The 15469-nt window shown below is 40.5% G+C and overlaps 1 protein-coding gene across 2 annotated transcripts; it reads right to left on the reverse strand.

Annotated features, from left to right (window-relative positions):
• Window positions 1-553: 553 nt before the first annotated feature.
• On the reverse strand, window positions 554-14210 carry LOC142442566 (uncharacterized). Of its 2 annotated transcripts, none has more exons than XM_075543660.1 (4): window positions 14117-14210; window positions 11165-11359; window positions 7532-7658; window positions 554-3551 (listed from the first exon to the last, which is right to left on the reverse strand). In XM_075543660.1, exons 2-4 carry the CDS (start codon window positions 11177-11179, stop codon window positions 1873-1875), a joined length of 1821 nt encoding a protein of 606 aa, XP_075399775.1. In that variant the 5' UTR covers window positions 11180-11359; window positions 14117-14210; the 3' UTR covers window positions 554-1872. The 2 variants fall into 2 exon arrangements, with proteins under 2 accessions (XP_075399775.1, XP_075399774.1); XM_075543659.1 differs by having other exon boundaries at window positions 13988-14175.
• Window positions 14211-15469: the final 1259 nt, after the last annotated feature.

Genomic DNA, 15469 nt, shown 5'->3' on the forward strand with positions numbered 1-15469 from the left:
AGTTCAGGTAGAGCAAGCCTTCCGAATAGCCTGATTTAAATACTTCCCCTTTCCTCAGTAAAGAAAGCAGCCTAAACCCTGTGGAATATCTTTATTGTCTTTGAGCCAGATTTTTTTTTACCAGTATTTTACTGTGGTATATATCTCAATATCAAAATCTACATAAATAGCTATGTCTGTAGATTATACTTCCTTGAGCTTGTGCCCTTTCTGCTACTTTTTCCAAGTGCAGTGGACTTAGAGGTTAAAATCCTAATGTAGTTTACTGACAGAGAGAAACCAAGGAGGTATTTGCGAAGTCACTATATTGCCAGAAACTTCCTTCTGTGTGACATCACTGGTATGTGATGTCATATGACTACCAGTGAAGAGTTTCCCATCTTGACTGAATTTAAGGCTTTTACATTTTGTAGATTTACGCCAAGAAAACTTAGAAACACAGATAAAAGTTTGTTACACACTCATTACAGCTACCTGGTAACTATCCTACAAGAAAGCATTGATGAGACATGAGCTCTTCAATTTTTTAAAAAACTTTTTTATGATTCAAAACTTTACAGAGTAAATTGAAGAGAAACCCCATGTATGTGGTTGCCACATTCATACATTGATTGCAATTCCCGAGACATACCAACCTTCTTCCCACTTCAGCCCTCCTTGTGTTTTTATATTATTCATCCTTCTTTCCTATTCCTTCTTGTTTTCAAAAGTTCTTATCCATAAGCAAATGCTGTCCTTTTGATTTAGTATAGTTGATTGTTCTAAGGAGTGTATACCTCTCAGATGTAATTCTTCCCCTCTGAGCCTGTAAATTGTTGGGCTGAAATCTGAGTCAGAGGAGTGAGTACAGATCCAAGAGTGAAGAGTCACCAGAGGACATAATCTGGGGATTCCAAGTCTACATCAGATCAGTAAGCCTGATCTATTTTATGATTTTGGTTTGTTCCACTTTCTTCTCCCACTCAAATCAGGACCCTCTTTTGTGATCCCTTTAGAGTAATTAGCAGTGGAAGCTGGGCACCATCTAGTTCTTCTTATCTCAGGGTTGTGGAGGTTGAAGCTCACTGTGGTCCATTCATCCTCAGGATGAATTGTTCCCACACATCCTCTCTTTTCTTTATTTTTATTTTATGGTAATTCTGTGCTGTCTCCGGCAGGAGGGGGAGGTAACAAAGAACATGCAAGTGCGGCAGGCACAACTGGCAACTAGGTGGGCACTCTACTGGTTGGTACATCTGTTATCCAAAAACACCAGGTTCAGCTCTCTTTCAGGCACTGAAAGCTGGAAGAGCATACATTCTGTGGAAGTCTGGAAAGTCATCTGCCCCCAAAATGGTGGGCCATGTCAGCAGAGGGACAGCAACACATAACATGGGTACCCATGTGGTAAGTCACAACTGTCCATTCACACACTTGGCTCAAGAAAACTCCAGCACCTCTTCCTTTGTTTTTAAAACTTTATTACACTAACACCAATGAAAGGTTTTCTTGTTGAAAATTTCTCATGTTTAATGAGATCTGACGTCCACATATAAAATGTTCCATTTGATGTTCCATTTAATTCAAGCAAAGGGCTTCTTTCCTTGTGAAATCTCTGATGTGCTGTAAGGCATTGCGTCTGGCTGAAAGCTTTACCACACTCACCACCTACATAGGGTTTTTCTCCAGTGAATTTATAGATGAGTTTTCAAATATCCTTCATGAATGAAGTTTTTGCCACATTCACTACTTATATGGGGTTTCTCTCCAGTATGAGTTCGCCAATAAACAGTGAGTCCATCCTTCCTGAGAAAGGCTTTTCCACATTGACTACATACATGGGATTTCTCACCAGTATGAGAAGTCTTCTGGATAAACCCTTTGCCACACTTACTACATACATAGGGTTTTTCTCCTGTGAATTTTTATATGAGTTTTGAGATTTCCTTTACGAATGAAGCTTTTGCCACATTCACTACATTTATGTGGTTTCTGTCCAGTATGAGTTCGCTGATGAACAGTGAGAGAAGGCCTCTGGATAAAGCCTTTTCCACATTCACCACATACATGGGGTTTCTCTCCAGTATGAGCTCGCTGATGCTCAGTAAGTTTACCCTTTCTGATAAAAGCTTTTCCACATTCACCACATACATGGGGTTTCTCTCCAGTATGAGTTCGCTGATGAACAGTGAGAGTACACTTCAAGGTAAAGGCTTTTCCACATTCACCACATACATGGGGTTTCTCTCCAGTATGACTTCGCTGATGAACAGTGAGAGCAGTCTTCTGGATAAAGCCTTTTCCACATTCACCACATACATGGGGTTTCTCTCCAGTATGAGTTCGCTGATGAAGAGTGAGACCATCCTTCCTGAGAAAGGTTTTTCCACATTGACCACATACAAAGGATTTCTCTCCAGTATGAGCTCGCTGATGCTCAGTAAGTTTACTCTTTCTGATAAAAGCTTTTCCACATTCACCACATACATGGGGTTTCTCTCCAGTATGAGTTTGCTGATGAACAGTGAGAAAAGTCTTCCTGATAAAGGCTTTTCCACATTCACCACATACATGGGGTTTCACTCCAGTATGATTTCGCTGATGAACAGTGAGAGAAGCCTTCTGGATAAAGCCTTTGCCACATTCACCACATACATGGGGTTTCTCTCCAGTATGAATTCGCTGATGACCCGTAAGACCATCCTTCCTGAGAAAGGCTTTTCCACATTGACCACATACATGGGATTTCTCTCCAGTATGAGTTTGCTGATGAACAGTAAGCATACACTTCCTGATAAAAGCTTTTCCACATTCACCACATATGTGGGGTTTCTCTCCAGTATGAGTTCGCCGATGAAAAGTGAGAGAACTCTTCTGGTTAAAGCCTTTGCCACATTCACAACATACATGGGGCTTCTCTCCAGTATAAGTTTGCTGATGAGCAGTGAGATCACTCTTCCTGGTGAAGCCTTTCCCATATTCACTGCATACATAGGACATGCCTGCCACATGAGATTCCTGATGTCCCTTGAGGTATGACACACTGTGGAAAGTTTTCCCACATTGCAAACATTTATATAGCTTTTGTCCTTTGTGACTTTTTTGATAATGCTCATTGAGTTTGAACACTTTCTTGAGTTTTTGCCCACGCTGACTGCATTCAGAGTCCTCGATGGAGGTTGTCCCACATTTACCGCCTGCGTGTGGTTTCTCAAGTTCATCAAACTCCTGATGCTGAATGCATTGTGACTTCATGAGCCTGGGTGGTTCACACTCAGCGAATTTTCTTTCAGTACAAAATTGCTCTTGTTCAATGTGGAGAAAAGTTTTCTCATCTTCACTGAGCACAACTGACTTCTGTATTTTGTTGCTTCTGTTCTGATTTAATTCTAGAATGATTAAATCTGATTTTACAATTTTTTCATGTAATTCAAACATCTCGTAAGCTTCCTTTGGAGGAAAATTATTTTTATGCTGAGAATAGGTATTAAATTTATAGCATTGTTCTATTCTGTCCATGCATCTTTCACATTGTAAGTGCTCAAGCAAATGATCATCATCTTCCTGGATTCCTATAAAAGAACAGAACAGAACATTGACTATTTTCAACATATTGGTTTACAATACAGCCCTTAAAATACGCATTGATACAAAGTAGATCTTTAGTGACAACCCTCTTATATGAATATAAATAAAACACTATGCTTAATGTTTATTGCCCATTGAACAAAATACAAACATGTAAACAATCCAAATGATAAAAATAGTTATTATAGAAATCAGGTTGGATATGAAAGTGATAAATGGACACAGATTTGATATTTGCTTAAAGATGTACATGAATACATAAAACAAACATAACAGAAGGAAGACATGAGACCAAGAGACCACAGGAGTGATAAGACTTGCTAATTCCAGTTGGTAGAGGTTAGATGTATTCATTGCATCAATCTAACTGAAAAACAATTAAGTACTAGACAAAATTGGGAATGTGAAACATGCTGAATATTCTACTTGGGAGAAAACCATTTTTACAGGTATATATGAAAAGGATTATGGAACAGAAACACATTCTTTATGTTTATGGAGCCTGTATTCTAGCTCACAGCACTCATCTTACAGTGCTGTCCTGTGGTGGCGTGCAGGTTGCTGTGATGCCAGAAGCACTGCCACCCAGTGTTTCAAAGACAAGCAGGGCCATCCATGGTGCACAGGTCTTAGTGGAATCTCCAGAAATAGGGACTGCGAGGAAGACCTGGTGATCATACATGGACCCCTCAGGTTTGATGGCAATGAAATAACACTGAGGAAATACTAAATCCTCAAAGTACAGTCAACAGTAATGATGTGGATGGAGGAAGAGCTTTGGGGACCTTCAGTGCTTGACATGGCATAACTGAAAATGAGAAAAAAATAGCTGCAAATATCCTCTAATAATTGGAAAATGGCATAAATGCAATATTATAATGAAAAATTTGCAAGTTGTCAAGACAAAACGGAATGGTAAAAAATTGATAGTATATGTATTATTCAACTTTAATAGACTGGTACTAGCTCTTCTTAACTAGATAATCAAGTGGTTTATAAGGCTGAGATTGACAAATTCAAGAAGATTGGTATCACATTCATTATCCAAAAGAACACTGCAATATCTTCCCTGATGTATAATTTTGTCAGTGGTAGGCTAATATTCATATGCCTGCAAGCAAGACCATTTAGTACAAGAGTTATTTAGTTTTGTGCACCAATTAAAGCAAACGCAGAAGCATTCAGATTTGTAAGTTGGAGAAGAGTCCCAGTCACATTCTCTCAATTAAAAATCATCCCCACAATACCCTCTCATTATAGTGCTACCTTAATGATACTTCATACAAGCATATGACTAATTACTATATGCCAGCAGCTTTAACTACGAAAGCAGACATGTTGTTGGTATTGTTCTCCCTGCTCAGGAGACAGTTACTCTACTCCAGCTACCCTCAGCACTGGTCTTAAGTTGCTCATCCAATTATTTCAGGGATCCCCAGGGTAAAGATCCCGCCTACCTTGTTAGGTAGGTAGGTGTCTGCCTGTGTGTGTGTGGGTGGGGTGGGGGGGGGTGAGTGGGGATGGGAGCTGCATGCCCTGAGTTTACATAAACTGGTGAAAGAATACAAAGTCCATTTATATCTGCCCTTCAATTACACAACTGTCCCTTAGGACCAATCCAGGGGGCATTAAAGAGACAAAGGGATAGTTGATTCCTTGAGTGACAGCAACAAAGGGAACCTGATTGCTTTTAAAGCTAGGCATCTTTCAGCTGAGTAGCAAGAAGTCAGGCGCCTGTAGCAGCTGTACACTAACATCTTACTGGAGGACAGTTCTGGGGAAAACTCTATCTGAAGATTGTGCATTAGCAGTTCAAGCTTTGGAGCTTGTGGAAGTTTTCTTCCAACACTAGTACTGGTCTCCCAAGCCCTATGGTCAGGAGTGTAGAGATAAGGCTGCTCACACTTTCATCCAGGTTCTGTTTTCCACAATAAAGAAATTGAGGGGAGAGGGGTTAAAGGAGAGCTGACATCAGGAATTTAAGAAGAAAATGTACTGTGGTAGCAATTGTACAGTACTGCTCCATGTAATTGAACTACTGGAAGTTATGATATCTATAAGAGCTCCCAATAAAATATTTTTAAAAATATATTGCACAATTTACATGAATTTTTCAGCCTGACATTGATCAACCATACAATCATGTACACTGATGAATGTAAAATTTGGGGAAAGTATCAGTAGTTGGAAAATGTGATGTTAGTAATAGAGATGACGCGCAAGTTTACTGATAAAATTTTGAGACTACTGATGAATTCATAGCAAATTCCTTATTAAACACCAGAAATGGAAACTACACATATGGATCTTTCGGAATGGAACAAATGAAAATCAAATCAACCACATCTAAAGAAAAAAATGGTGGAGACGCTTTATTAGTCAAAACACGCCCATGGGTTAACTATGGAACAGATCATAAATTGCTCAAATCCAAGTAGAAGCTATCCAAAGTAGCTAGAGCACAAAGCTTAGAGACTATGTAAAGAATAAACTTGGGGAATAAAAGACTGACTGAAGACTAATGACAGAAACCAGATGGGATGTGGGATGACATGAAAGCCAACTTCCATATGGAAACCAAAAGGCTACTCAAAAGACAGAAAAGAGAGCAATATTGAATATACTATGCATTGTTTGAATAACTAATAAAATCTATTGGAATATCTTGCAAAAATGTTCTTTACAAGCAGCAACGGTCATCTGTCGTGTATTGGACCTGTTAAGAAGTAGTGGGCCTAAGGAAGGCACACTGTATACTAAGGGATCTACATCAGACATGTGCGTAATGAAAAAAGCAAGAATACACGATGGTAAAAATGCCCTTTCCACTTAGAAAATTACTAGAGGTATAGACAACTTAAAATAAAAATCTTACAGGTACAAAAATATTGAAGGTACGGTGCTAAAGTATGTTCTAAGCTGATAACAATTTTCTTGCTAGGAAGACGATTTTAAATACCTAAAAATAACAGAAGTCATAAATGTGTTTTAACAAGAGGAATAAAATATGGAGAAACATGTCTGTTAAAGAATTCCAGCAGAGAAGGCAATTTGACCATCTCTCTAAGAAAACAAAAAAAGAACTGATATCATCTACATGAAGAAAAGTTTAAAGGAACAGGGCAACAAATGAGAAAATGGACACCAAAACCTTTAAAGAAACTCCAAGGGGGGAAGCTAAGGAAGCACAAAGGAGACCCGTTTATGGTGGGAGCTCAAGATCCAAGACGGTGCTGCATACTGCAAATGGCAATCCATTCTGACTCAGTAGGGGAGGAATGTGCTGTATTCAGAGGACAGTTACTAATTCAGAGTTCTCTGTTTGGAGAGGTCTGCAAGACAGATTTTCATAGTAAAGTGGAAACATAAAAGAAGGGAAAATTTCAGAATGTTAAAGAAAATTATGGAAGCAAACATACAATAGTATAAAACAAGAAAATGGAAATCTAATCTTATTGGAGCTACAGGTGTACTTCTCTCAACATCTTGGACAAGTGAACTCTCACATTCAAAGTAGCACTTTCGGACCCCTATTATAGATAGGAGGCCTTCTCCCTGTTCAATCAACTACCCCAGCCAATTCCCCTTAAGGTATTTTGACCACGCATCTGAGAAAATTCCACTATAGTTTGCTTCTAATACCAAACACAGTTCTCTTGTTCCAATTGAGAGAAAGCTTCTGGGGTGACAAGTAGATAACCTGTTATGAGAAATTACAGAATCCTACACACCAACATTAACGTAAAGTTTGCAAAGCATGCACTTTTGTATTTCTAGGAAAATAACGTTCAAAGGAACAAAGTAAATAGTGTTCTCAAGGGTAGAAGACCTAACCCACTAACCTAGGATGAGACAATGCAATGAGAATCTACCTCTTTGAGAATACCACAAACACCGCAAAGTTTTTAACACATAAGACAGGAAAAGCCAGTGACGAGGTCAATGACTTGAGAATTCTTCTCACCAATGGAAACCAGGTTGTGATAGTTCTCCAACATCACATCCTTATATAGGGTTTTCTGAGCAGGGTTCAGGAGCTGCCATTCCTCCCGGGTGAACTTCACAGCCACATCGTTGAATGTCAGTGGTTCCTGTAGTAAGGGGAGTTTATTTAATAGAGTATTTTACATTTGAAGATTTTAAAAATATATCTTACAGTAAAGAAAGCAAAACAGTAATAAAAACTATTGTGGTAGCTCATTCCATAATGTGTCATTAACTGAGGACGTGGTAGACAATATACTTACCTTATTTCTACATTCACGACCATCGGCCCAGAAAACTAGGCCTATTTTTAGAAAGATCTCCAGTGTTCTGAGAAATAAATGTTTTCAAATATACATTCTCCAGGTCAAATAATGTGCCCCCAACAATAGCTAGCTGTACATTAAGGAGCAGATGTAAAGAAGCTCCCATAGTAGATGAATCATTTCTGTGCCTGGCTACTTAATTATGCCTGAAAGTTATCTGTAGGTCTGAACAATCAGGCTCTAGAGCCAGCCCAACATAAATCCAGGAAATCCCTGGAGAGGGCACAGGGCCGGTTTGAAGTCAACTAACACTAGGTCAAGATGGTAACTCAGCATCTTGCTTGTTTATAATCTTACCCGCTTAAGATATGACCCATTAACTATGTACATGCTAACTGCATGACACGAATGCCTTATGGAAAGGTCTGTAAGCTCCATTATATATACCCATTGGAAAATATATTCACTCTCTCAGGCCTGACATGGGAAGAGAGCCCCTGTGTCCGGCTGTCTGCTCTCTGTCTTTTAATATTTCCCACAATTGCAATGTCACTCCTGAGGATCACTTTTGGAGTGTTGGGGACCCCAGTGTCCGAAAATAATGCACCCACTCATAAAATTAGAATTTTGAGCTCCAGTGACATTATCTGAATGTTCTAGCAATAGCTCAGCTTTATAATCACACAAAGTAGATAAACACCTGCTTGTTATTAAATGGAATTAGGGTTTCTACCGGCATCACCATTATAAGAGGCTCGGTACCTTCAGTGGCAATAAGTATCAGGAATAGGGCAGATGGCGGAGGTCAAACATACCTCACCTCTCCAACATTTTTTGTCAACACTAAAAAAAGTCAGTCCTTCCACACCACTCTGTCTCACTTATGGGTTTGATAATCTGTTGCTGTGGTCACACAACACTCAATAGATAAAAGTGGTCTATTAATGAACAAGGTACAACTCGGGATCAGGAAAAAGAAGCCATAACTCAGAACCAAGATCAGAATGTTCATAATCTCCCTTCCTGAGTGCAGAACAACTTTCTAAGCTCTTAAAGGCCAACTTAGGATAAGCTCCTCTTGACAACCTTAGGACAAATTCTCCTCAGCCACCTTTGGACCGAATTACCTTAACTTTAATTACAAGGTCCTCTTGAACTTGCCATCTTTCACCACATGCTCCCCAAGGGGCCCCTCCTAGTTCTGTTGGGTGGATCTCTGGAGCCTTCCTAATCTTGCCTAGGCAGGGAAGGTGCTAGGTTGGCCCAAGAAGCCATCTTATTAAGAGGGAGAGAGAGAACTGCCTGCAGGCAGGGTTTGAGAGGAGACAGTGAGGCATTAGCCTGTCATCTGAGCTGTTGATTTGGGTTTGTTAGCCCCTGCAGCCACACAGTTCAGAAGGAACCCATGGATTAGGGATTTGCAGCTTCCAGAAATTCATGAGCCATTTCTTTGAATGACAACTGCGAGCCGCCTGTGTGAACTTACTTGAGAGCTTCCTCCACTCCATGAGTCAACAGCTTGCTGTGTGACCTTCCCATTTGGGTTCCTCAGCCTCTGCAACCTATTATCGGACCAGATTCAACAACTTCACCTTGTGAGGCAGTGTACTGTTGTCCTGGTGATCTGGTTCATCAGCCTTAGCAAACACATCAATGAGAAGTTTCCAGAACAGCGGTTCTCAATCTATGGCTCTTAACCCCTTTGGGGGACGAATGACACTTTCACAGGGGTCGCCAAAGACCATTGGAACACACATATTTCCAATGGTCTTAGGAACCAAGATACCACTCCTCTATCGTTATTCAGGCAAGTCCACTCACATGCAGATACGCCCACATATGAGTACCGGGTGTGAAGACTATTACCCATGCTACACATGCTTCAAAACAAAATTTCATTTTTTGTCATTAGAAAGAAATATTTCACAACATATAATTACATATTGTTTTGTGATTAATCACTATGCTTTAATTACGGTCAATTTGTAACAATGAAAACACATCCTGCTTACATTATGATTCATAACTGTAGCAAAATTATACTTATGAAGTAATAACAAAAATAATTTTATGATTTGGGGTCACGACGTGAGAAACTGTATTAAAAGGTTGCGGCATTAGGAAGGTTGAGAACCACTGCTCCAGAGTGATACCTGACCTATGGATTTGGGACTCACCAGCTTCCACATCTTGAAGAGGGATTTATTTACTTGATGGCTATTTAGTTTTGTGAGATACAGCAGGGCAAATCATGGAGCATCCTGAAGCTCTACCTCACAGGGAAGGTCTACTGCTGGTCCTGCAAAATGAACTGTAATATTCATGGATCAAGATCTATACCAATGAAGATAATGACCAGGGCACATGGGACACAGTGACAAGAGCCACAAAGAGCTTTCCAGCCAAGATCGAGGAACAGGCCGACAAGATCAAGAGGACAATCTCAATAATGAGCTGATATAGATGAACTGATAAAGATGGAACCAAGAAATGAGCCTTTATTCAGAAGGCACAATGTCTGAGAGGGACACAGAGAACAGGCCTGCTCTGAAGAAGAGCAAATCTGCCTACATGTTTCCTTAACATGAATCCCAATGTCTATCTTATTGATTCTGTTAGCAAGTTACATTTTGCTACTTAATAAAACTTGTGCCTGTGATTCTGGCATGTAATTTCTATGTGGCCACTGCAAAAAATAATGATCTGCGAAGGAGAGAACTATGTAAAGATAACTGCTGTCAGAACTGGAAAACCATTGGAGGGTAGATTTACGTTTAAGTTCTGCCTCACATGAATCAGGGTTGATGCTGATGGTTGGTTCGCTCTCCTACATCTCTAATTAGAGGAAGTGAGAAGCCATCAACCATTTTAAAATTAGTATTCCTACAAGGCCCATTTCAGAGGCATTAATGAGAATGCTGCAGTTTGGGATATTATTCAACACCACCTTCAGAAAGAAACATTACGGAAACTCACTCAGACAAAAAAACCCATGGAATAATGGACTCTCCTAAAGAAGTGATCTTATTTCTCCTTAAAAACTTAGCATAGTGTTAAATTTGAATGATTCTCATGGGTTGGCCATAAAATAATGAAATATCAGTTGAAAGCTAATATCATCCAAAGAATCCTTAGTGATGTATTATGTTCAATGTCAGTAGTTTAGTGTTATTCCTGTGATCAACATATTCCTAATCTTCTCCATCCTATGTTGAAGTCAGAGTCAAAGTTCATCTCTAACTTCTACTACTTCAAATTTCCACTTTCCAGTGAACTGAATCAGTACTACACAGGCGTCTACACTTCTAGTAGGTAATACCGAAAAGGAAAAAATGCATCAGAATTACCTGAGTCTTGGTCATTTTCTTTGGTCCTTGTAATACTGCCAGGAACTGGGATGTTCTATGTTTGTCTTTTCTGTATCAGCTCCAATGATGCTCACGAATTTCAGCCTCTCAGGAGGACATCCCAGAAATAATAATACCCAAACCAGGCACTTCTTCCTTCTTCCTCTAAGCTGCTGGTTGGTGAAAATCTGCAGGCTGATGGGAGGATACAATGTGAGTAGTTTAGGTCCAAATGCTGTAAGTGTTCCTGTCCGTCTTCTTAACACAGTCCCCAATACTGTTAACGGTCTCCTAATTGAGTGACAGAAAACATCTTAATACCATGAGCAATAAAAGCTAAAACTCATAATTTTCAGACCTATGTATAAAAGATGACTTTATAATAAAGAGATTGCGTAATCAAATACACATGTCAAAAATAAGAAACAATAAACCTGGACCGCTACCTCAAAGCACATGAAATATCAATTCCTTACTGTGTGACTCTCAAGGAGAATGACAAATTAATGAACCTTTATGATGACTGAAATGGGCTATATAAAGAACTATTTAAAACTGAATGCTGTTTTTCTAGAGCTGTAAATTGTACAATCACTTTAGAACCACTTTAAAACTCACCATCAAGTAGAGTTACACATATAAGCAACGATAGGACACAGAAGAACGGTTCTATAGTGTTTCCGAGACTATAGAGCCACTACAGGCAGCTAATGGGTTAGCAGTCCAACACTTAACACTTGTCTAAAACCACAGCTCCATATTAAACACATATATCACCTATTACACTTTGAAATTCATATATATGTGTATATATATGTAGAAGTATACGTCCCCCCATAATGAGTGCACTTTTGAACTCCAAGACAAGTAACATTTTATTGTAGCATTATTTGCAGTAACCCAATGCAATGAGTTGCCTCTACGTCTTCCTTGCGATGGCCCCTTAACTCCTTCCAAATATTTAGTTGGGTGTGTCATCTGACAATGTGAATGAGGAAAAGGAGATCTGGTGGCATAGTGGTTACTGTTGGGCTTCTAACAGCAAGGTCAGCAGTTGGAAACCACCAATTTCTCCTAGAAAGTAAGTTGGGGATTTCTTCTTTCACGAGTGACATGGCTTTCTAGTCCACTGAAGAGTGACAGTCTTGGAAACCAACATGGGGCAGTTGTACCCTGTCATACAGGCTGGCTATGAGTCACTGTTAACTTGATGGCAATGAGTTTGGTTTTTTTGGTTTAAGAGAATTGTGAAAATTGCCAAACAATAGATTGGTACCCTTGAGACTTAGGGCTATGCAAATAAGCTGCCTGAAAACCCAACCTGGAAATGAGTCACATTGGACGTCTGTTAGGTTTAACTGAGGCATTTCTCAGACAGAAATTGGGATCTCACTACCATAAAAAAAAAATGAGAGAGAGCCAGAGAGCCAGGAGTAGGGGCTTTTGGATCTCAGATTCTTACATTGAAACTCTTCAATGTAGAAGACAGAGAGCTGTGACACAAAAGAGGAAGTGATGGGGAGAAGCAGCAACACAGACATGTTGGCAGCAGAACCAAGAGACTGAGACAGAGCAGTGCAATTCCCAAGGCACGGAACAAGAGAGCTGAGTGCCTCTGGGCAGGAGGTTAATACATGAAGTAGTATACATCTGAGTATTTATCTGGGGAACCAGATCTGCCAACGTACACAGAGGTCTGTGAGGCTAAGGGACAGAGTGGGCACTTCTCTGCAGAACTAAAAGACCTTTGTAACACTTGCCCATTCAGGACAGAAGCCAAGGGGCTGCAGGGCCACACTTTAGCTGCAGGTATGGCTGTCAAGATGCTGTCCCAAAGTTGAACTGTATCTTGAGTCATTTAGGATCCAAATTGTGTGTTAGGGTACAAAAGTTACCCCTATGTCAAATATAATTTAAGGAGAACATTTACTGAACTTTAAGAGAAAACAAAAGACACACACACACCGATGGATCAGGGAGACCACTAGCACGAGGTCAAAATAACACCTGAGGATTCACAGCCTGGACCCTGGATAACAGGGCATAGAACAAAAGGCATGTCACAGATCATGACTGGTGGCAGATCCATACATCACAGGTACCGGTGGGACTTCAGAAGCAGGAAAGGGACCATGACTAGGACATGTACCTTATTCAATAGAAGAACTTACAAGACTGGTCCAGGACCTTTATACAAAGCCAGTCAAGGCAAGACTCGACAATGTCCCTTGTTCTGTGCTCAGTAATGTGACCTCCAACAGGCATACACCGAGGCAGGCGCTAGGAGAGGGCTGGCTGCAGAGGAGTGCAGGCAATGTACTTTCTCATGCATTCTCCCGGAGGGGGAGATGATCTATATCCTTGGTTAATGATCAGAGAGAATTTAATGGCGGCTTAATCGAAGTGAGGACGCAGCAAATGGACACTGAGTTATCACTGTCACCAGCAACCCAAACCTAAAACCCCACTGACTGCCATCGAGTGGATTCCGATTATAGCGACCCTTTAGGAGCAGTTGGACCTGCCCCGGGTGGGTTCCCGAGAGCTTTTCTGTACAGGAGTGGCTTGTATTTCTGAACTGCTGACCTTGCAGTCAGCAGCCTAATCTGTAACCAAGGAGGCCACCACTTTTTGCAAATTGGAGCGCTCAGAATTTAAGAAGCTCTAATATAATTATAAACGGTTGTCCACCCAGTGAATTCTGTCGTTCAGGGAGAGGCGCAAAGCCCTCTGGCCCTGACGGGCAGAACAGCCTAGCGATTGTGCGTGGGCGCTTTCCCGTCGGTCGCCAGAAAACATAGCTCCCGCCTGCTGCCCACTGACCTCCTCTGCTCTGCCTCGCCCTCAGAAGCCCGGGTCCTGACGCCGCACGTCCGCGCGTCGCTCGCCCTGTTTCAGAGACAGAAACGCACTTGTTCTCCTCTCACCGTCGTCCCGACAACTTACACTTACTTCCCAAAGGCTCCACCGCCCCGCCGGTGCGCAGGACCCTCCTCAAACTCCCGCCGCAGCTCGCGGCGCGACGGGAACGCAGCGCGTGACTACGGCGGCCGCAAAAGGCCCAAATACAATCACTTCCGGCCCCGCCCTTCACAGACTTGCTGAAGGCCGCCATGCTTAGATCCTATCCGTACAAAATGCAAGCATGTGTGTTACTTTCCGTAAAAGAGTAAAAGGGGAGGGTTGTGTGTGGGTGTGCGTGTGTGTGTCGTCCCCCCCCACTTGTTCTAATTTCATACACCCTATTTGCATAGCCTTACCCATTCTTTTATTGGGAAAGACAAAGCAGTGGACAGAAAGGCCATATAAAAGCAATCCATCACTCCACACGGGTTCATGAGGTTAGTCACTCACTTTCAAATATATATACAATCTTTCTGCTGTGTAATATCAACTAGTTTTGAAATTTTATTGTCTGGGATCATTTAAATGTTGATTTCACGGATTTTCATATATTTTTTTTCAACATATATGTATATATATGCACGCACATACACAATTCTCATTATACTTTACATTTCTCATTATATAGTCATAGCTATAAAACAGGAAGTCTTGGTCATTATCTCTGATGTTCAATTTGGTAGGGTGGTAACACATGTCTAGCTAACACATGAAATGGGATCAATATAAATAAAAAACTGGATTGTAAATTTTAAGGTTTGTATTTTTAAATCGTCACAAAGTAGTGCCATCAAGTTATTGCTAATTTATTTAGGAATAAAAACTCAAAAACATTTAAGGAATTTGTAATAACCTGTGGGGACACATGCATTTATGATGTAGTTTAATTATTTGAGTAATTCACAATGGAATAGATTTGCAATCAGCATAAAGGTGATTACTATAAGTTGGAGGTCAGATATACCACTACTGTTCTCCAACTCCTTTACTATTTCTAAACCCAACAGTTCTCTGTACTTCACTCCCTGCTCAGCTGGGTCTGACAACTCCATCCACTAGCTGTACAGACTCACACCACACTCACAGGTATGTAGTTAATTGGAGGCTGGAAACGGGTTATACATTGGGATGAAAATTAATTTGAAATCAGGGGCTCAAGTGGTAAGAGAATCCTTTGAAAATGATGATGGTAGCATTTGTGTAAATGTGCTTGACACATTTGAGGAACATATGGATTGTGATAAGAGATGTAAGAGCCCCCAGAAAATATATTTTTTAAAAGAAAAATAATAATTTGAAAGTAACAAGATACAAATTGTATGTAGTTTGCTAACCAGGGGAGCTTTCGAAGCAGATAAACCTTGGAACAGAAATATTCCCTGTTGATACAATTCTTGATCA

This window comes from Tenrec ecaudatus, chromosome 3 (genome assembly GCF_050624435.1).
Source record: "Tenrec ecaudatus isolate mTenEca1 chromosome 3, mTenEca1.hap1, whole genome shotgun sequence".
In the NCBI taxonomy this organism is placed as follows: Eukaryota; Metazoa; Chordata; class Mammalia; order Afrosoricida; family Tenrecidae; genus Tenrec; species Tenrec ecaudatus.